The sequence below is a fragment of the Cebus imitator genome, unplaced genomic scaffold (assembly GCF_001604975.1).
Source record: "Cebus imitator isolate Cc_AM_T3 unplaced genomic scaffold, Cebus_imitator-1.0 Scaffold494, whole genome shotgun sequence".
Taxonomy (NCBI): Eukaryota; Metazoa; Chordata; class Mammalia; order Primates; family Cebidae; genus Cebus; species Cebus imitator.
Genome location: NW_016107809.1, coordinates 1362015 through 1386511, shown reverse-complemented (window position 1 = coordinate 1386511; position 24497 = coordinate 1362015). Strand labels below are relative to the sequence as shown.

The window sequence follows — 24497 nt, the reverse complement described above, 5'->3', positions numbered from 1 at the left end:
GGTGGGATGAAAGGAAGGTGAACATGAGGAAGCAGAACACACGGGGAAGAAGAGCATCATGGCATTCTGGGTCAGGAGCCGGTAGCCAAGGGAAATCAAGACGGCAAAGGCGTGGTCATCAGAAAGCAGAAAAGCTAGAGCATCCAGACAGTCAATAGTATGAGCTAAGTGTGACTTCATGGGGCAGATCAGACTTCAGCCAAACTGGGGACAGAAGTACAGCCTTTGCAGTCCTGGTTTGGAAGCAGCTTGCTCCAGCCTCGGGTGCTTGTGTTTGCCTACTGTGTGAGAGCCGCCTCTGAGCAAACTGGCACTGCGTATAGTGACAGTTGAAGAACTCTCTCTCTCTCAGAGGGAAGCACCAGATATACTGAGGGAGATGGTATTCATGCTGAGCCTGAAAGATAAATAGGGAATTTGGACAGCAGAAAAGAAGATAACTGCTGTGAGGTTTAAGCAAACAGGTAAAAGCAGTTCCAGTAAAGGTGTTTATGTTGAGCTCTATCTTTGTGTTAAGAAGGGCATAATCTGTACCACTAGGTCCAGCTAATGAGGAAATAGTGACTAAGTCTAATATATATTTTGGAGTTATGGCTACTGGAAGGTATGGATTATCTCCATAGAAAAACTTACATAGACTCTTACATATAACTGCAAGGGGTTTGCATACTCTCTGAAGGCCACATTGGGAGCCCACGTTTAGAATTACTTGTTTAGACTGTACGGTCCAATTGGGGAAGCACCAGTTCTACCACGGTGACACTTCTGGCCATACAAAGACATGAGGGAGTGCCCCTCTTAAGAAGCACTGCCTAAAAATACTAGTTTGCTTTCCTGGGGCAGGAATCAGGCCCCATACCTCCCTGGTGCTATTACACTCAGATGGTGGTAGGGGGATTCCATGGAATAAGAAAATGTTATTCATGAGAAATAAGTTGGACTAGAGTTTGGCGCAGAGCTCTTTACACCCCATTTACTGACTTCTTTGTGAGACTTCTTCTTTCTGGGAGGAAGTTGATGAGTTTATGCCAGATAGGTAGGGTAGGTAGCAACCAGGATGTAGTTATGTTTCTGATAGTTCTTAGTCTTGTGTGTTTTGATCTCTTGATTAAAATTCCCCAGAGTTACTCAGAATCTCTAAAAATATTCTATGACACAGCGACATGCTGATCAGTTTTGCTACTTTTTCATGAAGTAGGATTGTTACCAAAGAGAAAACTGCAAGGGATGTGCTGCCCAATCAGAGGAGGCTTCTTCATCCTTCAACTCCATGATGAACTCTTATATGAAGTGGCAGAAGAAGATGTTGTTCAGGTATTTTTGCAATGCTTGTGTCCATTCCATAGGAAGTCAAGACACTGTATTGTCAGGCTGACAGCTTTTTCCCCTATGCATGAGGATTTTGGAACTCTACCCTAGCCCCAGGATGGCTGTATAAATATTGAGTCCTTATGGGTAGAAAAGGAGTTAAGAGTGTTCCATTTTGTACTAATTCTTAATAAGTTAAGAAATTGCCAATGCAGAGATGTTTTTGTCATAGAGAAATTGAACAAAAATTTTCAGTCTTTCCCTGAGGGTTTCCAAGCTCCAAGCATTCTAGCAAAAAGTGTCAGAAACTCCTGCTCATCAGTGAAGACGAGTTTCAGATGTCTGGTTTTTTTATTTTCTGATCTAGCATTTTAAGCACCACTGGGTAAAGAGCTCCAGTCTGGTTTATAAGGTTCTCAGTGGTTGGCTTGGGATACATTCTTTGACTGGACAGAGAGTTTGTTAACCTCATATATTTTTTTTTTTTTTTTTTTTTGAAGTGAAAGGTCTCACATATTTATTACTGAACCCAGGCAACCAAAACCTTTTTGTTTTTTTTTTTTTTAGGTAGCTCAGATTGTCAAGAATGAAATGGAAAGAGCTGTAAAACTGTCTGTAAAATTGAAAGTGAAAGTGAAAATAGGTGCCAGCTGGGGAGAGCTGAAGGACTTTGATATGTAACTGTGCTGTTGATGAAGTCCTCCCAGGGAAGCCTGTGCAGATATAGTCACCTGGAAAGAACAGAGATAACCCTTTCACCTACCTCAGGAAAATGAACTTTCAAGTCTTCATAGACTTAGCCTAGTAATTTTATAGTGAGAGTTTCAAACTATGTATCAGGGTCCGTTCTTTGTAGCATCAAAAACTTTTGGGGATAGGGAAAGTGAAATACCAAGTATAATAGTTACACTCACTTTCAAAGAGCATCTATGAATTTTCCTTTTGTAATTTACTGTGGCTTTAAACATATTCAGGACAGATGTTTGAAATATGCACTTGGCACTTTGGCTCCACGTATGTCTGGGTAAACCATGAAGAAAATGAAACTGCTGCCTCTGCTGACCCTGACAGGAGCCATAGGTGGATAAAGATTTGGTTTCACCCTGGTGGTGTCAGGCATTGTGTGTGACTTCTTTTCCCTCTAATATCACTTTTAGAGTATTGAAATAGTATTTCACAATAGTATTGGCTAATAAATTATGAATTCTATAAAGTGGTAAGGCTTGGTATGGCTGGAGTCTAGGAATGAATATGCATGAAATGTTTCTTATTGCTTTTCCTTCCCTAATTCATACAATGAATGTATTTGGAATACTTACATATCATAAAATAAACTAAACCTCTTCAAGAGGTATCCTGTTCTGTAAGATCAGATGTTTTTGTTGCAGGTAAATATAATACTGCCAGAGATGGAAAATACTCCCTTATCAGTCCCTTAGTGCCTCTTTCTATTTGTGGCATGGTGAGAAAAACCCATGCTGAAAAGATTATACTTTGTAATCTCAATCAGAGGTATGGAGCTGATCTTCTTGCTGTTGAAATAAAATGAATTCATGAGAAACTTTATATCAACAGTTGTTTTGTTAAAAACGGTAAGTGTCAGAAACTCGTGTTCCTTATTTACTCACTCCATAGCCTGTTCAGCAACATCTGAGTACATAGGAAGCACTGATTATATTCTTAGTTACCAGAACAGCTCTTTCATGTTTATTAATCAGAATAAAGATATTTGCTTTATAAAGTGTAGTGCATTATCAGTAGTTGGGTATTAATGCATAAGAGACTTAGACGTAGTTTTTTGGGGCATTGAGGAGGGCAGAGATGGCAGCAGTAAGAGGGAAGATATCATTCTTTCTTGAGTTTTTTCCATATTTACCTACAATGTTTCTTAAAAGCTGAAGTGCTGTCAGTATTCTGGTAGGCTTGAAAGATCTGGCACAAGAGAAAGCTCAATCTGTTTACCTCTGAGTGTTCTTCAAACATGAGGGCAAATATAAGTCACTTCTGCAGCCGTGGGCCAGTATGTGTAGTCACATGGAATTTCTCATTCCGTTTGACCTGTCAACTGGACCTGAAAAAGGCCCTCCCCACATTGCATGATTCAGATATGCACAAATCCCAGTTACTATGGTTTACTTAATAACACGAGCCCCCCAGCAACACAATTCAAATTTCAGTTACCGGTAGATATTAACTATAAGTAATTGCATGAGATTCAAACTTCACGAATAGTTCTTCAAATCACAACCACTGCGTAAATAAGAAATGCATATTGTGTTAGGCAGAATAACACCGCCCACCCCAAAGTTCACATCTTAATTCCTAAAACCTATGAACTATTATCTTACATGACAAAAGGGACCTTGTTCATGTGATTAAGTTAGAGATCTTGAGGTGGTGGATTATCCTGGATTATCTGAATGCTTCCATTGTAATCACCAGGATCTTTATAAGAGGGAAGCAGATGGTCCGAGTCAGGGAAGATGTGACAAAAACAGAGAACTATTTGAAGATGCTACAATGCTGGCTTTAAAGTTGGAAGAAGGGGCCATGAGCCAAGGAATGCAGGAACTCTCTAAAATTGGAAAAGGTAAGGAAATGGATTCTCTCCTAGTACCTTCTGGAGGGAGTATCCCTGCCAACACCTTGACTCTAGCCCAGTTAAGACCATTTTGGACTTCTGTCCTTTAGAACTGCATGACAGTAATTTGCATTGTTTTGAGCTCGTAAGTTTGTGGAATTGGTTATCGCAGTAATAGGAAATTCATACATGCATCCTGATGGGACCAGTTACATCACTTCTTTCAAAGGCTGTCTATGATTGGTCACTTCACATCTGTTATTCACTTTACTTACAGATGGCAAAGTGTAGTTGTGTTGATTGCTTGCCTCCCAATGGTAAATCCGCATTCTACAAAAATGGATAATCAAAAGTGGAAATTAGCTAATAAAGATGAAAGTGTACCAGAGGAATAAAAATGATAATACTGGAAGTGAAAATCAAATTGAACATAAATGGAATTACAGAAGAACTAGCTGCCTGGGCATGCTGACACTGCTGCTGTTTGAGATACTGTAGATACGTGACCTGAGAAACAGTGAAGGCTCAGTTAACACAAATGAGGAAAATGGTTGTGACAAAAGAATAAAGATGTCCCAGAGAAAGTGATGCCAACGAAAAACTTCATTATTTTTTAATCTAGAACTTACTGTAATTCCATCAAAGTCTCATCAGGATTTTATATTTTTTTAGATAGATAATATCTTAAGACTCACCTGGTAGAAGAATAGTTTTTAAATTATTTTTTAATATACTGGTAGAATAAAAGTCAACATCTATTTAAATTGTTTGAACGAGCATGCCCTTTAATTCAGACATTCCACTTAACATCTTACCTAGAGAAACACTTGCACATATGCAAAATACGTGTGCAAATGTTCACTGCAGTCTTGTTTGTAAAATCAAGAGACTGGAAAATATCTAAATACTAGTAAAAGAGTGGTAACAAGTTATGGCTGACACCATGGAACAATATAAGTGAGTGAAAAAGAATGAATTATAGGTACTAACATAGTGGAGACATGAATAAGCACATTGCAGCATAGAAAAAATATTTAGAAGGAAACACAACAAACTAATAACTCGTTAATTTAGATGAGTGGGAGGTACAAGGGAAATACTTAATGTTGTCTAAATTTACTTTATGACTATTACACTATGAATTTATATATCATTTGTGCAATTAAAACACATTTTAAAAAATGTTTAAATAATGGCTGGATTTCCAAACCAGCTCACAAGACCATTCTTTTTTTCTTTTTTTTTTCTTTAAAAAGACAGGGTTTCACCATGTTGGTCAGGCTGGTCTTGAACTCCCGACCTCAGGTGATCCGCCTGCCTTGGCCTCCAAAGTGCCTGGATTACAGGCGTGAGCCACCACGCCCGGCCAAGACCATTCTTTAAGCCATAAAGTGGTTGTCCTTTTGCTATGAAAGGTAGACGACAATGCCATCGAAGTATAAGTAATGCAACAAGATTGGAAGTATTTTATTTTTATAATTTTATTTTGAAATAATTCAAAACCCAGGTAAAAGTTTGAAGAATAGTACAAAGAATCCCAATCAAGTCAGAAATCACCACTCAAGTTTTGTTAACTGCTCCACTTATGTCATTTATAGCAAAAGGGTCCAATCCAAGATTAAGAGTTGCACCTAGTTGTCATGACTATCTAGTCTACTTAAATCCGGAACATACATCTTTCCTTGATATACTGAAAATTTGTAATAGAGGGTATTTTATAGAATGTCATTCAGTTTGGTTTTACTTATTGCCTCATGATTAGACCTTGATTGTGTGTTTTTGGCAGGAATATTACAGAGGTGATGCTGGGTTCTCACTGCATCCTGTCAGGTGGCACATGATATTGATTTGTTCCCTTGCTGGTGTTGGGAACTTTGATCTTGATCACTTGATTAAGATGGCGTCTGCCATGTTTCTCTAGTTATATTTTTCTATATGATTAGCAAATTTTTTTCATGAAGATACTTTGAGACTATGAAAATATCCTCTTCCTCTATCCCACTTTACCTCACTAGTGTCGGCATCCACTGGTATTTGTTGCCCAAGTCATTACGATAATGGTTGCCAAATGGTAATTTTAAAATTCCATCTACATTATTTGTTGACATTCTATTGTAAAGAAGAGTTTTCGCTTTCCCCTCTTTATTTATAACAATGTAGACTAGTGGGTACTTAAGTTACTGTTACGACTTTTAATGCATTTTCCTTTTTCTTATTATATTTTTTTTTTTTTGTAGAGACAGGGTCTTACTATGTTGCCCAGGCTGGTCTTGAACTCCTAGCCTCAAGCAATCCTCCCACCTTGGCCTCTCAAAGTGCTGGGATTACAGGAATGAGCCATCAAGCCACCTGGTCTTGATGTTCAAATTATACCTGATTTGTCCTGTGTAGGCTTTCAGCTAGCTGCTGTGTCCTTTGACATGTCCTTGTTATTCTTTGAATACTTTATTTTCGGACACAAAAATGTTCTAGGCTTGAAACTAGACATTTCTTATTTTTTTTAATTGTATTTGGGCTCTGGGGTACATGTGCACGTCCTGCAGTATTGTTGCATAGGTACATACATGTCAGGGTGGTTTGCTGTCTCCATCCATCCCTCTCTGTCGCCCCCACTCCCCGCCGCTGCCTACGTCAGGTATTTCTCCAGGTGTTAACCCTCCCCATCCTCCCCGCTCCCCACCCCTGCTGTTCGCCCCTCTCCTCCCCTCCACCTAGCCCTGTGAGTGTTGGTCCCTTCCCTGTGCCCAGGTGTTCTCATTGTTCATCACCCGACTATGAGTGAAAACATGCAGTGTTTGGTTTTCTGTTCTTGTGTCAATTTGCTGAGAATGACGGTTTTTGTCCAGTCTATCATCAATGGGCATTTCGGTTGGTTCCAGGTCTTTGCTATCGTAAACAGTGCTGCAGTGAACATACATGTGCATGTGCCTTTATGACAGACGATTTATAATCCTTCTTTGGGTGCATACCTAGTAATGGGATTTATGGGTCAAATGGAATTTCTATTTCTAGATCCTTAAGGAATCGCCACACTGTCTTCCACAACGGTTGAACTAATTTCCACTCCCAACAGTGTAAAAGTGTTCCTTTTTTTCCTACATCCTCTCCAGCATCTGTTGTCTCCAGATATTTTAATGATTGCCATTCTCATTTAATGACTTGAGATGATATCTCAATGTGGTTTTGATTTGCATTTCTCTAATGACCCATGACGATGAGCATTTTTTCATGTTTATTGGCCACATATTTTTCTTCTTTTGAAAAGTGTCTGTTCATACCCTTTTCCTACTTTTGAATGGGTTTTTTTTCTTGTAAATCTGCTTTAGTTCTTTGTAGATTCTGGATATCAGCCCTTTGTCTGATGAGTAGATTTCGAACGTTTTTTCCCATTCTGTTGGTTGCAGGTTTACTCTAATGATTCTTTCTTTTGCTGTGCAGAAGCTTTTAAGTTTAATTAGGTCACATTTGTCTATTTTGGCTTTCGTTGCCATTGCCCTTGGTGTTTTAGTCATGAAGTCCCAGTCTGTGCCTATGTCCTGAAAGATTTTGCCTAGGTTTTCCTCTAGGGTTCTTATGGTGTGAGGTCTTATGTTTAAATCTTTAATCCATCTGGAGTTAATTTTTGTGTAAGGAAGGGGTCCGAAACTAGACATTTCTTCAGAGACCTCCAGTTCCGTTTAGCAGAGAACAGTAATTAGAAATAAATATCCAGGTACTAGCTGTGCTCATTGCTCCAGGGGGTAAGGGGCTTGCTCTCTGTCCTCTAGGTGTGCAGATTTAAGAAATATATATATATATATTACACAGGCACCTTTATATCACATATGTATGTAAATTATATAATTTACATACATATGTGATGTATATGTATATATCATATATATGTGTATATATATGTATATATATATGTATATATATATCACATATGTGATACCCATATGTATTTGTATACATTATATATACACACTTTGTATTTATGTAAAAATTTACACTGATAGTTTCAATTCTAATCTAATACTACAGGGTTTATTGTAGCTTTTCCTTTTAATTTTTCCTGTCTTTGTTCTCCATCAGTGAGAAACCTGGCTCCCATAGACTCAATATGCTTATTAATTGCTCAACCTCCTGACCCCACTGGGCTGCCCTGCGCCAATGCCAACATCACATGCCATCACTGACCATTGAAGAGTTGACCCTGCCACTTCACTCCAGGGCTGTCTCCTCTCCCTACTCCAGTGCAGTCTTTGTATGGAGCTGCCATCACCAGCCTTTGTGAGTGTGGTTGACTTTTGGAGTGAATGAATGAAAGGAAAGACAGAAGAAAGGAAGGGAGGAGAGGAAAGGGAAGTAGGGAACAGTGGGAGACAAGGGGTGCAGAAGAAACAGGAAGGAAGAGAAGGAGAAAGAAAGGAAGTTGAATCAGTATTTCAAATATTGAATGCAGGTATCTGAAGCCTAAGTTATTGTAATTCAAAAATAGTAAAGTAAATGTATATTTGTATTTTTAATCAAGTTTTTTAGCCTTGAGCTCGTTTGCTGTTTTTTCAATTTTTATATGGAACCAAAATTAGAAGAAAAATTATAGTGGGGGGAAATTTTCCTGAGATTAAATTAGACAGGATTTAGAAGAATAAAGCCAGTCTAGATAAATATGAGGAAAGTGCCTGAAGAGGAATTAACTATGCTGACGAAAGCCAGAGGTGCAGGAGACAACACTCTCCAGAGAACTGTTGGCGGTTTTGAGTTAATGAATGTTTATCATAACTACTAGGAGATGGAATACGCCCATAGTAGCTTCATTTTTCTTCCTGGCTGAAGACAAAGCTGGAGCTGCAAAGAAGTGAGGATGTAAGGTCTGAATGTTGAGTTTGTAGGTACATCTTATCCACCTTGATTTCTTATGCTGCATTATTACCAAATTGTTTTTACTTGTACTTCACTGAAAGTGGACTTCAATCAACACCATCGAAAGTTGTCTTTAAAGTCTTTCAATAAAAAGTAACACATTTCCTCAATTTGATGGAGATTTTGAATGGCTACTGGGTTAATAAATTCTAGTGAAATGTATGAATTTTGGGAAGTTGTATTTGATAGATTTGCTATACATCCTCTCCTGCCCCCTCCCTGCCTTTTAAAAACAATTACACTTTGCAAAACCATAGTTCATGGTGTTATAAATGGGTCTTACCTCTGTCCATATGTAATCTTGGCAAAAATTATTAGTGCATGACATCATGACATAAGAGAGCATCTATGTACAAACATATACAATTTTATTGATATCTCTACAGACTACAAGAATTTTGTTAAGTATAGTCACAATTGCTGAGTGCAACAGAAAAATAGTAATTTGTCGTTTTCTGAAAAGATGCAAAAATTCTGAAGATGAAAGAAAGATACATCAATGATGTCATTTGTTTCTTATTTCCTAGAATAAAACATCACATAATTAAGTACTAAAAATTATAGGTTATTAGAGATTCTGATCCTGTGTACAATTGTCCAATACCACAACCTAGTTTACTTTCTGGCTTTGCAGTCGAGAAAGGTGGGCCAATAGCAGAGGGAAAGCAGTATGAGAGGAGATAACTCTAAATTCTCATTATATGTTACTGCCTTTGATAGGCTGGACTCTCCTTTTTTGAAGGTGTAAGCACTCTTTCAGGGCAGTGGATGTCATATAGGAAGTTACAGTTATTCTTTTCCCTTAAACACATGTCCAAAGACTAAGAAAATAAATCCAAGTGGTCCTGGGAGCTTTTGATTGAGATAATAAAAAAGGAAGATTTGTTCTTCCTTTTTGCTAAGACCAAGTCCAGTGAAATATACTTATAGCAGAACAGATACCTGGTACCCATGTCTCCTCCAGAAGAAGAATGAAAAATAAATTTGGACCTGATTTAGCAAATGATTGTTTTGAGAATTTCCACTGTCTAAATATGCAGAATTAGTTTTCCACTTAGCTTTATAATGCTGTCGAATTTACTGTGCTATTTCTGGTATCTTGTGATGGCACGTGTATAAGACAATTGAAAAAAAAACTAGACATTTCAGCTGGAATAACTGATGGACAAGTCACATGGGAGAATATCACAAAGATGGTTATTAAGATTTAATAGAGAGCTATCTGGTCAGAAATTCTCACATACTTTTGTTCTGTGAGACATACAGAATAAATACCATTACTATATCTTACAACTAGCCTTCCCTGACCACTCAGAACTGGGGCTGCAATAACAGCCAAGGCAGACAAACAAGTTTTCCTTAGGTGGTCATAAAACAGTGATAATCAACTTTAGCTGGACATTAGAACCACCTTGGAGGCTTTCACAGACATTGGTGTCTGGTTCCCACTTCAAAGGATTTTAATATGATTGGGAATTTTACAGTTTCCTGAGGTCATTCTTATGTACAGCCAAGGTTGAGAATCACTCCTCTAGATAAATATGTAAATAAAATCATCCATCTGTGCATCTGATTCCTCAAAGCCTCTTTCACTTAACTGTGTCCCCCATGTCCTTTCTTACCAAAATCTTCTTGCACCAAATTGGTACTTCCTCCTCCTTTCCCAAGACAGACCTTACCTATTCTATATTTCATGCTTTTAGGGCTATATTGTCTACAAATACACACACTAAACTTGTTATGTTGACAACCATGTTCCCTGGGATGTGTATACTAGAGATTCTGCTCAAACCAAGTATACCACAAGTATTTCTGGCACCCAGGATGGTGTGTATGTGAAATAGTACCCAGACAAAAATGGAGTTGCGTGACAGAGGACAAAGGTGAAGAAGCTGTGAAAGCTACCACGTTTCTCCTGACACAAAGACCGAGACCTGTCATGAATGTTTTGACTTCTTTTGGCATTGCTCTCTGTGAGCCAACATGTTCAGGTTACAGTTCTTTTTTCTCATAGTGGCAGGTTGTAATCACACAGATATACTCCCAGTTTGTTCCGGTGATCCTAAGCCGAGGGGATAATTTTTAGCTTACTTTTCTAGATTGGCTTCATTTTTCCCTTCTGCTTGAATATAAGAATCTCTTTTAATCTTCTTCAACCAATCTTAGGCCTAATCTGATTCTTTTTTCTCTTAAAGTCATGGTGTTCCCTTAATGTAGATAAAGTATAGATGGCATCTTTAAAACTGGTACATGGGTCACATAAAAAGCACTCCAACAGTAAACTTTTTCCTTTAAGATCTCTAAAAACTTTGAGGGAAAGGAGTTGGATTTTGATTTATTAATTTGAGAATCACTTTCAAAAGGTTTGAAAAAATTGTCTTTGTGACTGAATCATTGGAAAACATCTCATTCAGTTCTGTCACTGTCCTTCCAAAGTTGCAGTCAAACATGATCTTGACAGTGATTGGTGCTCTAAGATCTGGGGCTCAGTAAAGTGTAAGAAGCAAAGTCAGTAGTACTGCTTATGTAGGTGAATAAAACAAATGACAAATCAATCATCCCTCCCTCCAAACTCCCAGATTAATGGATGATTTCAAGGTAGGGATTATTGCCCATGTTACTATCAGGGAAACAAATACTCCTAGCTTCTCATTGATGAATAGAATGAAAAGGCCCATTTTCTGCTGTGACACTAAAAAGGGCTTATCTCTTGAAGGACTCAGGGAGACAAGGTCAACTTGTTGGGACTGTGGTTTGCAAGCCTTATCTTCGGATGTTGCTTTAGCAGATAGAGTGTAATTTTGATGATAACTAAGGCTCAGGGTCACTTTCTGTATCATTGTCCAAGTTACTAGGAGTATTTTTCTTATGTTCCAAAATAGAAGGAAGATAGTAAAGATGAGACGATGCAAAGGACTACGTGGATCAACAGTACTCATTTTCCAAAGATGAGGATAAGATAATGATGGTAGTGGTGGTGGTGATGGTGATAGTGATGGTGATGGTAATTGTGATGGGGGGTGTGTGTGTGTATGCGCGTGTGTGCATGCTAAGGTCAGTGCAACAGAACAGAAATGTTCAAAGAGAAAAATCACATCCACGTTAGATTCTTGTTATTGCTATCTCTTTGAATTATAAAAATAATTTTGATACAGTAAAACCTCATTAATTTGGATTCCAATAACCAGGAGTTTGTGAGATGAAGATACTCTTAATGTTAAGGAAGGGCTTATAAAAACAATTTTGAAAGACATGTTTGAACGACTTCAAAGAACCTTTTCTTTTCAAGCATTTTAGAAACACCTATTTACTTCCAATTGGCATGCTAATTATAAACTTTTGATCTATTCACTGAAGCCAAAGTTTTAGGCACTTCTACTGTGAAATGCTATAATGTCCTTTTTGATATTTTCTCTGTGTGTCTTAAAATATTCTGTAGTTGTTATTTTTCACTGATTCATATCAGCTTTCTTCAAAATTCTATTTTATTGCATATGAACCACACGTGTAATTTTGGGTATAATAATTTATCTTGCTAAGACATTGTATACTTATTGTACAGATTTATACAACAACATTTATTACATATTCACACAATCTACCTCTTTATATGATGTAGAATAGTGGCTGTAAACAGGGATAAATTTTGGCAATGGCTGGAGACATTTTGATTGTCATTACTAGGAGGTTCCTACTGGCATCTAGTAGACAGAGGCCAGGGATGTCACTAACATCCTGCAATACACAGGACAGTTTCCCACAACAAAGACTTTCTGCTAATAGTGCCACTATTGAGAAATCTCAATGTAGAACAAGTTAAAACAAGTTAAATCTTATTGAGGGCTTCAGAGATACTCATCAAATGTAATGCTACTTTGGACTGAGTTTCATTATTTCTAAAATAAACGAATATTTTACTCCTTTAGTTTTTTTTAAAATACAGAAATGGTAAAGTATTTGTTCTAAAAATCAGAAAACTAAGTCCTTGAAACTGATGGTACAAATAATATATACAATTTGGCCACCAGCATTTTCTAGACCCCAGTCTTAAGTTTCTTTAATATTTCTACCATATAATTTTATAATTTTATAAATGATACAGTCATGTAATGTCTGTGTTTCCAAGCCAGATTCTGTGACTGTAAGGCTGCACAATAAAGCTTAATTTGCCTAATCTCTCAGGAGACTGGGAGATTCACAGAGAGGCTTTTTTAACAAGTGGATTCACGGACTCTGAGAAATGCTGTCCTAGTGTACATTATATAACTCTTTCACTCATCTTTTTTCTTCCCAAAATTACTGAGAACATTGTACTACTAGAAACATTTGCTAGAAAGTACTATTTCTAGCAAAAAATTAAACTAAAAAGGAAATAAAAATACCATTTTTGGCTATTAAAATTAGCTGAAATCCAGAAAAATGGCGAAGTCTTCAGAAACATAAATGTAAATCCAATAAGACCTTGATTAACAAAAATTCAATAAGCCAAAACCATAATTAAACATTTTTGAAGGAACAACATATTACAGGATGAGTCCTGAATATGTACATATACATTCCTATAACTTTTAGCTTCCAGAATCATGTTAAATGGTAGTAGATGCCTTCATTTTGTTTTGACTCTAGTGCTTTTCTGGTGAGTTAAGATAGATACCTTGTATCATGTTAAGGATATTCTTTATTCCAGCTTTAAAAGAGTTTTTTAACAAGGGACAGGTGTTTGGCATCTATTGACATAATCTGATGGCTTATATTATTTGACCTAGTGACAAAATAATTGATTTTATATCATTAAACTCTTTATGTATTTCTGTTGTCCGTAATGATGAGTGAGGCCAAGATAGCAAACACATCACTATATTTTATAAAAATATCCAGGGGTAAGTATTGAACCAAAAGGTATTTTCTAATGAAAGCCCTTGTAAATCAGAAATGTCATAAATCAGAATCCCTTTCTCAAAATATTAACTGAGGTTTTACTGAATCACACTAAAGAGAATGACCAGTTTGGTTTGTGAATGTCAGGCTGCAAAAGCACTTTCAGGTTACAGACCTTACTGGGTTTGAACAGTAATATACTGTGCAACAGGCAGACAAGGATATAAATTAAACTTTAAAAATATATCACTTTAGAAACTGAAATTGGGATATGTGAAATTTCACTTTTTGTGAAGTCAGTTCTCATAGCTTACCCTATTATTCCTATAGTTTCCCCAAACCTACTACCAACTTCCCTATAGAATACAAGCCAGGCTAAAGAAAATGCTTTGAGGTGACCCAACCTTTCATGGTTTGTGCTAAAAACAGCAACCCATTCTGAAGGTGATAGAAATGAAAATAATTGTGTTGGAAAAACTTACTTTACTGGCTGGCAATATTTGATTATGACTGAGAACTCTGAATGATGTAAAACATGGAGAGAGAACATTAATCAGACTCTTGCCATAAGAATTCAATAATGTTCTAGTACAATGAAAGTTACAGATGAGAAAACTCTGGGTTCTTGTTTTGTTTTGTTTTCCTTTTCAGTTGGGTATGGCAAATATATTTGAAATGCACTGATATCTTCAAATGCAGATTTTTAAAATTGTTGAATGTGGCCCAATTAATAGAAATAGTTTACCATTAATCTTTTTTTCTTCTGTCACAACATGCTTTTTTTTTCTTTTCCTCTTAAGATGTTAATTTATCATGCAAAGATTTTTTTCATTAAGTGCATTAATGCTTTTGTTTGTACAGGAATTTTCAAATCAAGAGGACTCCCCTTAGTTCCTAAATATAAATCCTTATCGAATGACATGCCAAGATGATAGCTCCATTCCACATGGGAAAAGGCAAAATCAGCCATATCTTGGGATTTTAACCAGGGCTCCAGCCTTTGGGTTGTATAGTGTCTCTGATACATCTCCTTTAAGATAATTTCAGATTGACTGTAAATGGAACATTTTGTAGAAGAAACTGGCTTCTAGCAGTTGAATAGTGATGCTGGGAATAAATTTGGTTTCCCTGAATATTGTTTCTCAAAGCAGTCACAGCTTCTTTAGAAGTTTAGAATTGGTACCATTTCTTATCCTTGTATTTCAGCATTAACTGCAAAGAAAAAATAGCCACTGTAAGATGCTAAAATACTTTAAAAGTGCTATTAAAAGCAAGCCTATTTTGAGCTAATCATGCAAATCTAACTAATCTCAAAACTTATAATCAAACTGAATGGCTTCTTTTATTTTATGAAATAAAGTGCATATGAGAAAGATTTTAAAAATAAAAAAACAAGCTGTAAAGACTCAGCTGATGGAAAATGATTTTTAATGATGAGACAAAATGCAAGATGTGGATCCCATCCTCCACTGCCCACCACACCTTCTTGGTGGGTGTGTTGTGGGGTCATATAACCCACTGAAACACCTTTTAGGCAGCTGATACACAATATAGACCCAATGTATCAGAACCAATGGATAATTTTCTTTATCCCCTAAGATAAAGAAGTATCAATACATTAAAGTTTTTTTTTTTTTTAAACATTTCTATGTCCCAAGCATTGGGGGAGTTATAATACTCAAAGAGATCCAGGTAATTATGATTCTCAAACAGGATTACTTATGTGGATAATCCCTGTAGTCCCAGCTACTTGGGAGGCTGAAGCACAAGAATCTCTTTCTTGTGCAGAGCCTAAATGCTTAAAGTTACTCCTATATGAAGATGTCTATATTTACTTAGGCAGTTTACCTCATGTGCATGTTTGGAAAATGCTTCTGCACTGGTCATCATGCCTGCAGTTTTCTCTTCCAGCTCTCCTAGCCTCTGTCCTCTTTCGTCAAGTGCAATTCGTGCACGGGTCAGCTCTCCCATCACCCCTCCAGCAGCGCCTTTCATCCCTTCTATACTACCTGGTCCAGGAATGTGTTGCGCAAGGCTGCGGGATGCTTTTCCTGCTGAAGCTTCCCCAACTGAGAATTTAAGCAATAGCAATTTAAAAAAATTTTGTCAGTGATTCAAACAGTCAAGCTTGTCACCAAGACAAAGTACTAATATTACATCCTACTGTCATAATTCTCAGTACAAGAGAGTCTTATTTGGTCCAGTCATATATGTGTGTTGGGAGATGTTAGCACTTACTCAAGAAAAATGCTAAGAAAGAGACTGTGAGGTATATTGTTGTTATACGCCTTTTTGTATGTGTATGTGTTCCATACAATATGACCTAATTGCATTTCTTGATGCTGAATTGGAATATTCAAAATATGTGACCTCATATTTAACCCATATTAAAATCTGTTCCAAGCTTAGGCCTGATGATTTTCTTAAGTTTCTGCCTTAGTTTTTATTTCAGCCTTCTCTGTTCACTCTGTTCACCTTCATATATAAGCCTCAGTAGGTCTCAGGTTCTCTTTCTCTCTTTCTGTCTCTATGTAAATACTGAAAAATGGGGTATATAAATATATGAATGATGGTTACGTATGTTAAAAATGTGATTTATAAAACAAACACAACATATGTTATATATATGTTACATATGTTAAAAATTTGTGGCTGGGCATGGTGGCTCACACCTGTAATCTTAGCATTTTTGGAGGCTGAGGTGGGCAGATCACCTGAAGTCAGGAGTTCTAGACCAGCCTGGCAACATGGCAAAACTCCATCTCTACTAAAAATACAAAAATTAGCTGGATGTGTTTGCACATGCCTGTAATTCCAGCTACTTGGGAGGCTGAGGCACGAGAATCTCCTGAACTTAGGAGGTAGAGGTTGCAGTGAGCTGAGACCATGCCTCTGCACTCCAGCCAGGGTGGCAGAGTGAGACTTTGTCTCAAAAAAAAAAAAAAAAAACCAAACTGTGATTTATGAAAGACTAAAAGAATTTCCCAGTCACCTACAAAGCTCAGCTTTATTCAATTTCAATGAAGTAAAAAAAAATATTTTTATAGATGAAGTCTTGCTATGTTGCCTAGGCTTGACTCAAACTGCTGGCATCAAGCAATCTTCCCATCTCAGCCTCCCAAGGAGCTGGGACTACAAGTGCATACCACTGTACCAGCTATCCATAAAGTAAAACATTTTTTAATTGAAAAACAGCTATCAAAAATTAGCCAAGCATAGAAGTGAATGCCTGTCGTCCTAGCTACCCAGGTGGCTGAGGCAGGAGGATCACTTGAGTCCAGGAGTTTGAGGCTACAGTGACCTGATTGTGCCACTTTACTCTAGGGCCTGGGGAACCAAGCGAGATTCTGTCTTTTTAAATTTTTTTTAAAGGAAAAACAACTATTTTGGCAGAAATTTAGTGAGAATTGCCAAGGATGTAATATTTGAACGAATTCTGGATTTTTTAATGAGTGGTTGGAATCTAGTTTTTTTAAAAAATAAGAGCCTTGTTGAGATATAATTCACAAAAAATTTATCCATTTAAAGTGTACAATTCACTTGTTTTTAGTGTATTCACAAAGTTGTGTAACCATCACCACTATCTGATTGTAGAACATATACATTACTCGAAAAAGAAATCCCATATTCATGGCAGTCACTCCTTCCTTCCTTCCTTGCCTCAGCCCCCGGCAATCATTAATCTACTTTTAGTCTCTCTGAATTTGCCCATTCTAGATATTTTATATAAATGGAATCATATAATATGTGGCCTTCTTGTCTGGCTTCTTTCGCTTAGCAAGATATTTTTAAGGTTTATCAATGTTGTACCATGTATCAGTACTTCATTTCTTTTCATGGTCAAATAATATTCTATTGCACAAAGGAACCTAGACATTTTTGCATAGTTAAAAGTTCCAAAGAAAGAATTTTGATCTATAAGACCACATGATGGTAGGATATTCTGGAAAATATATTCATACCTTCTCTCTGAAAATTTTCCCTAGTATTTTCCCATTATTTAAAAATCTACCAGTGAAGCTGGGCACAGTGGCTCATGACTGTAACCCCAGCACTTTGAGAGGCTGAGGTGGGTGGATCATCGAGGTCAGGAGTTCGAGACCAACCTGGCCAACATAGTGAAACCCCATCTCTACTAAAAACACAAAAGTTAGCCAGACATGGTTGGGTGCCTGTAATCCCAGCTATTTGAGAGGCTGAGGCAGGAGAATTGCTTGAACCCAGGAGACAGAGGTTTCAGTGAGCCAAGATCAGGCCACTGCACTCTAGCCTGGGCAACAGAATGTGTCTCCATCTCAAAAAATAAAAATATAAATAAATAAACAAACAAATAAATAAAAATCTACCAGTGAGACTTTGATAAACAGCAATACTTTTCCATTTTGTCTCACTGGTAGATTTTTAAAGTAATTTATTCTGTAGCATTGATAAATCTTACATGCTAGATAAGGAATCTGTTTTCCAGCAGTGATTAAAGTCAGGCAGATTCAAAAATCTTTCTTCCAGACTTTTTTGAATGCCTTCACATTGCTATGAAGCTATGATCTACTTGCAAATGAGATATTTATTAGCTTGCTCATTATTTTTATGAATTATGTGTATCATTTTTGTTAAACAATTTCCTAATATGAAGTGACCACTTTTATTCATGTTTGGTAAACATAAATAATTTTTATGGTACAGAAGGAAACAAATATTCAAACTTTAAGATAGATGCAAATTAATACATAGTTTAGAATTTGAGATCACATATTACATTAAGTTACACATAAGTATACACAGAAACATGTCTTCTATTTTGCAATGCATTTTTATAATCAGGAATTTACTCACAGAGCTCTTCTCTGTCAAACGTTTGTCCACTTCCTCCAAACAGTCCCTTGAGAAAGCCTCTGTTTTGAGCTTCTGGTGTCTCTATGGGAGTAAACAAATCTCCTAGCATGTCCTGTATCAAATTCAAAGAGAAAAGCATTAGAACAACTAAAAAATCAATTAGTATACAAAAAGGTAACACTGTGTTATATTAGAACACATCATGAAAAGACACTCTGCTTTTCATACATTTTCATGCTTATTTTTGCTGTGCTCACAGTTCTCCATCTGGCATTTCTTTTACCATCTCCTTTTCCTCCCCTTCTATAGTAACACATGTTCTAAAATTTCCCTTTATCTGTGCTCTTTTCTTCTTCCCTCCACTATTAGAAAGCATGGGAAGCCAATTTATCTACCCTAGGATTAATTTTCACCTGCGCTCAATAATTACCACTAGACATTGGATCCTTTTTCAGTCATTATAGTCTCTTTTTTATCCTGGTACCCTTCCCTGAACCAAGCATAGACTGCCCTATGAAATAGGAAAGCTTTGGTGGTATGTGGAAGAAGGTTGGATCTCTTTTTCTAGGAGGTACAAAATTATAAAATGGTTAAAGATAGTTTAAATGAGTCAAAATAGACAGCTACTGTATAGGGTGAAGTACAATTCTTCTCAATATTTGGTGAGCTTTACAATGACTAGAGAAATGCTTGTTAGAAATGCAGATATTCAGGCTGCATTCCACATATATGAAATGAGAATCTACATAGATGAGTTCATTTGTCAAGATTATACCTTGCTCCCCAGGTCTCTCTAAAGCAGACCAAAGAACCATCAGTGTGGAGAAAGGATCTTAGACCGAGTCAGGAGATCTGTGACCTAATTTTCTATGAACTTCCAGTATGATTTTAATTTCATCATCTCCACTACCTCTACTGAGACCTGTGCTCTTTCTCCTGAAGCCCTTCTCTTTGGAAATGGCAGCATCATCTATTTGGTTCCCCAAGCCAGAAACCGAGAAATGACTAAATTCCTTCCTTTCCATCACTCCTATTTAATAACCCTAAATCCAGTTGCCCTATGAAATAGGGCACTGTATACTTTATAGCTATTGAATCTGCTAACTTTTCTCCATCCTGATGCTTCCGGAAAACCAGCCACCATACTATAACTAGAATATTTATTTTAATAAACAAATCTGCTAAAACTTAATGACTTACCACTGTCCTTGGGATAAATGCTATAATAGATCCCTTAAGGAGCTTACAAGGGGTTGCAAGATCTACTCTTTCTCCCGCACATCTCCACTCTTTTCACTTCCTAATTCCTCACTCTCTGGGCAGTTTCCTTAGCCCTGAGGCTTTTGCACACCACTACTTCTGTCTAGAGTATCTTACCTTATTCATCCCCAACCATTCAGTCACCTGGATAACTCCTATTTACCATTTGGAAGTCAGTTGTGCCCACGATCCTTCTCAAACTAACTTCTTTTGATTATGGGACACACAAAATAAATTCACATATCCAGTGGGTTAAAATTGGGCATTTGTCTCTGATTGTAGCAGTAAGCATAGACTAGAAACAGGATAGCTGTAAAAGTTTATCTAACCTTGAGTAAGGAGGGTCACAAAATTTTAAAAAAGCATCTTAGAGAGTCAAGTGGTTAAACTGCCTCCCTTCTGCTCCATCAACTCAGGCGTCCTTCTTATACGTCTCCCCAGTACTGCCACAGCTATACATAGCAGTTTTCACAGAGTAGTGTGATTGTCTGTTTACTTTTGTCTCTCCACACTAGCAGGCAGGGACTTGTATCTTAATTATTAGCGTGTTCCTAGAGTCTAGCCAAGTATTAGGCATATAGTAAAAATTCAATAAATAATCTGTTGAATGACAATGGTGACGATAATAATATTTATTATTATTTATTTTAAAACATATATTCCAGGCATTGAGCTTAGTTCTTTATATGAATTCTTACTAAATTATGACAATGCTCCAAAGTAGAGTGTATGGATAGGTTAAGTAAAATGCCCAAAGTCACACAGATGGAGGAGCCAAAATACAGGTCGAATAGTTCAGAGCTTATGCTCTTAACCTCTATAGTATAATAAATACATTTTAATGTTCTTATTTGTAAAATGAGGGGGTTTAACCAGTTAAATGTCTAAGATGCTTTAAAAAAATTGTGACCATTCTTACCAAAGTTTAGACATTTATATCTATCCTCTACCTAGGCTATGCTTACTGCTACAATCAAAGATAAATGCTCAATTCTAACCTACAGGATATATGTTTATTTTGTGTGTCCCTTAATCACAATTAAGATTTCTTCAAAGGAGTCCTTCAACTATCTGAGTGGAATTCAAGGACTCTTTTGAAGAAAACTTATTTTTTTGTGTGTGTGTACATACATATTTCTCACCCTGAGGGGAGAATTTATAATCTTTTATAAGATTCTCCATGGGTAAAACCAAACTATAAAATAAATAAATAAAAAGATTAGCTATTAATATGAATGATCTTTGCATTGTCTTCATCTTTCTTAGTGCTTCTGTGCAATGACTAGAACCATTCTAGAAGTTGGTAGGCTCAAAACGAAGAATATATATTCAAAACATGTTACTGGAAGGGCATATGTATTGTCTGACCTAATAATATTTTAGCTTTTAGACATCTTTCTTATTCTCTCAACCATGTCCAATGTCTTTTTCATAAATGTACCTCCTGACCTACCTGTAGATTATCACACATTTCTTGGCTGTATGTTAACCGCTGAATTTCAGTAGGAGAGACGAGGTATAACGCCTGTCCTTCATTGGTAAAACAAAATGTTCGTGCTATCCTCATATCTGTCAGTGGCAAATAATTAACATCCAACATTGGGCGAAGACTAGGTAGGCTGAATGGAAAAAAGTAAATCCATATATCACATGCAGGTTGTTAGAGGCAGACCTTTACATAAACAGTGATTTTTATACCATTATTTTATGGTGGTTTATTTTTATTTTTTTTATTTTTATATCTTTTGAGAGTTTCGCTCTATCACCCAAGCTGGAATGCAGTGGAGTGACCTCAGCTCACTGCAACCTCGCCTCCCAGGTTCAAGTGATTCTCACACCTCAGCCTCCTGAGTAGCTGGAACTGCAGACATGCACCACCACACCTGGATAATTTTTGTATTTTTGGTAGAGACAGGGTTCTACCATGTTGGCCAGGCTGGTCTTGAACTCCTGACCTCAAGTGATCCACCTGCCTTGGCCTCCCAAAGTGCTGGGATTACAGGCATGATCCACCATACCCGGCCTGGTTGTTTCTTCTTATCTTCAAGGCTCAGTGGTAATAAACTAGACTTTCACATAAAATCATATACATAAAAAAAATCATAGGCACAGTTTTTTTAACTTAATTCACATAGATGCTTAGCAAATGTTCTTGATGGATTAAATGCAGTGGCCAGCAATTTCAGGGGCACTTTTTGTAGCACTTCACATGTTCCTACAATATAATTTATAGCCTTTGGTTATTTCAGAAACACCACAGCTAAAAAGTATCTGACTGCATACTTGCTCTATTGTCTTTCTTTAAGGCAAAACTGACAGAGTTGCAGTGTGGGCCCAGTTCACTGTGCCTGGAAATGAAGTGGCTTTGCTCCCCGTTCCTTTACTGTATATACAGGAAGAGATAATTAACCATAACTTAGGGCAACTACACTGGAGGCATGACTAATAAGTAAATATAGCCAAGACCGTAAGGTAATGAGACTAAGTTATAAATAATAGATGAGAATTTGCACATTCAAATGAATGCCACACATCTGAAGTGTCTTACCCCATAACTATAAGCTTATCCTAATGTAGCTGATAATTTTGCTAAAATATTCATCAGAATGTCCTTTTGGATACTATTGTTCGAGCCAATTTTACAAACCACTGAAGAAAACCAGTCTCATTGCTTTTTATTCAGACCTTTAATGCCAAAAGGGAAAAGGTAAACTTATAATTAAGTAAATTTTGAAACCATTATACTGATTCTAAGTGTGCACAATGATTTTAAATTGTCCCAGATCATAAAACCAGCACCTTGAAAAAATACTGATTTCCTTTATCAAAGTGGTTTGTAACTATACTTTGAGCTGTGGAAATTTACTATGTAAAATGGGATCTGACATCTGTGTTATTGGAATAAGAACTGTACTGTCCAATATGGTAGCCAATAACCAAATTGGCTATTGAGCAGTTGATATATGGCTGGTCTGAATTGAAATGCATTGTAAATGTAAATTACACATTAGATTCCAAAAGCTTCATTGATGAAAGAATTACCTAATATCTTAAAAGGATATTAAAAGATGATCTGTTATAGCACTTCTGGTAACTAAGCTTCTTAAGACATGAGTCCAAAACAATCCCAGTTAAACATATTTCCATGATAGATTCATTCATACTGAGGAAGAGGTTCCAACTGACTTTTCTGATGGGCTACATTGTCTATATTGCATAATAAAAAGTAAGCCAAGAAAAGAAAATTATAGAGGTGTAGTCACTTCAGATAAGAAAAGAGAGCAAGTCAGTTGCTAACTGCTAGAAAACAATTGCTCTTAAAACAGAGGAAAAAAGACTTTCTTCTATGCAGGACGCTTTAATAAAGAAATAGCATCAGGTAACTAAAGGTAAATCTCACAAAAAGTGGCTCCTAAAGCCAAGTTTGAGAATTCATACAAAGATAAACCTCTTCTATTTCCCTCTCTACTCTCAAACTTGTTTTTCTAGGTCTGGGTACTTAGGACCTAAGTAATAATTAACTAGCTACCTGATATCTATCAGAAAACTAGGACTTGAGAAAACCTGGCTTATGAGAGTTACCTTCTGATAGGGTCTGGAAAGATCCTGGGAATATACTCAGTATGGGAAAATGAATAAGGCCAGGTGCATGCTAATTTGTAGGATTCATTTCTTTAAACCACATAGCAGAGCACACACCATTGTTTCCTAGCTACACTTTATGTATATGTATTATTAAAATAATATCAAAATTATTCCCTTTTCAGATATTTTTGAGGATCCTTAGGAACACATGAAGAATTTCTACTACGACATAATATCAAAGTAGCCATTATCATGTCAAGCAGCTTTTATAAACGACAGAGGAAGACAGATACCATTTATCAATGACTCAATCTATGTGTGTGTGAGATGATACACACATTTACACACACACACACACAAATATACTTTTTTTTTTTCAAATCTGAGCCATGTCTGGGAGTTAAATCATTTTCAAACAAGATTGAAATGACCTTATCAATCTTAAATTTCCAAAAACAGTTTGAGAAAGGGGAAACTAGATAGGAAAGAATCAGAAATATAGGAGAAAATGAACAGACCATAAAATGATTATTTTTATTCAAAACTTTCTCCTTCACTATTTTCCCTTGGCTTACAAACTTGCACATATTTTCCCTATTAAGAAAAATAAAATGCTCTCAAGACCTAGTTTCACTCTTAAGTGACTTTCCTGTCTCATCTCTCTTTTGACCACAAAACTTTCTGAAAGAATAATAAATACCAAGGCAAAAGGCCCATAAATATTTATGATAGTAAATATTTTAGGCTTTCTAGGCCATAGAGTCTCTGTTGCAACTACTCAACTCTGCCCTGTAGTGCAAAAGCAGCCATAGTCAATATACAGAAATACGAGTGTGGCTATGTTCCCCAGAAAACTTTATGGGCATTGACATTTAAAATTAGTATGATTTTCACATATCATGAAATCTTCTTCTTCTCTATGATTTTTTCAACCTTTAAATATGTAAAAATCATTCTTAATGCTTGCAGGCTGTACAAAATCAGATAGGGGAATGGAGGTAGTTTGTGGGTATTAATTTGCCAAACCCTGATCTACACTACTGCCTCTATTCTTGTCTCCTTGAAAATTAGCTTTTGTTTCCACCATGCTGCTAAGACCTTTTATTAATATCCCACCAGTTGTGAGATCTACTGTTTTTTCTTTTAC

The 24497-nt window shown here is 36.6% G+C and overlaps 1 protein-coding gene and 1 long non-coding RNA gene across 8 annotated transcripts in view; one reads left to right on the top strand and one right to left on the bottom strand.

Moving 5' to 3' along the window:
• The first annotated feature begins 13 nt into the window (after positions 1-13).
• On the top strand, positions 14-2880 carry LOC119468795. The gene is made up of 2 exons (XR_005197557.1): positions 14-1314; positions 1876-2880. It is a non-coding gene; the product is annotated as an uncharacterized LOC119468795 (long non-coding RNA).
• Positions 2881-9141: 6261 nt separating this feature from the next.
• The window catches only part of STXBP5L (syntaxin binding protein 5 like), a 419550-nt gene continuing 404194 nt past the window's right edge, over positions 9142-24497 (bottom strand). For all 7 annotated transcript variants that reach the window (XM_017513535.1, XM_017513534.2, XM_017513536.2 and 4 more), the window contains 4 exons: positions 21219-21384; positions 18506-18617; positions 15521-15741; positions 9142-14884 (listed from right to left, as the gene is read on the bottom strand). In XM_017513535.1, coding sequence (XP_017369024.1) covers positions 14843-14884; positions 15521-15741; positions 18506-18617; positions 21219-21384 — 541 coding nt within the window. In that variant the 3' untranslated portion in view covers positions 9142-14842. The remainder of the gene's footprint in view (positions 14885-15520; positions 15742-18505; positions 18618-21218; positions 21385-24497) is intronic.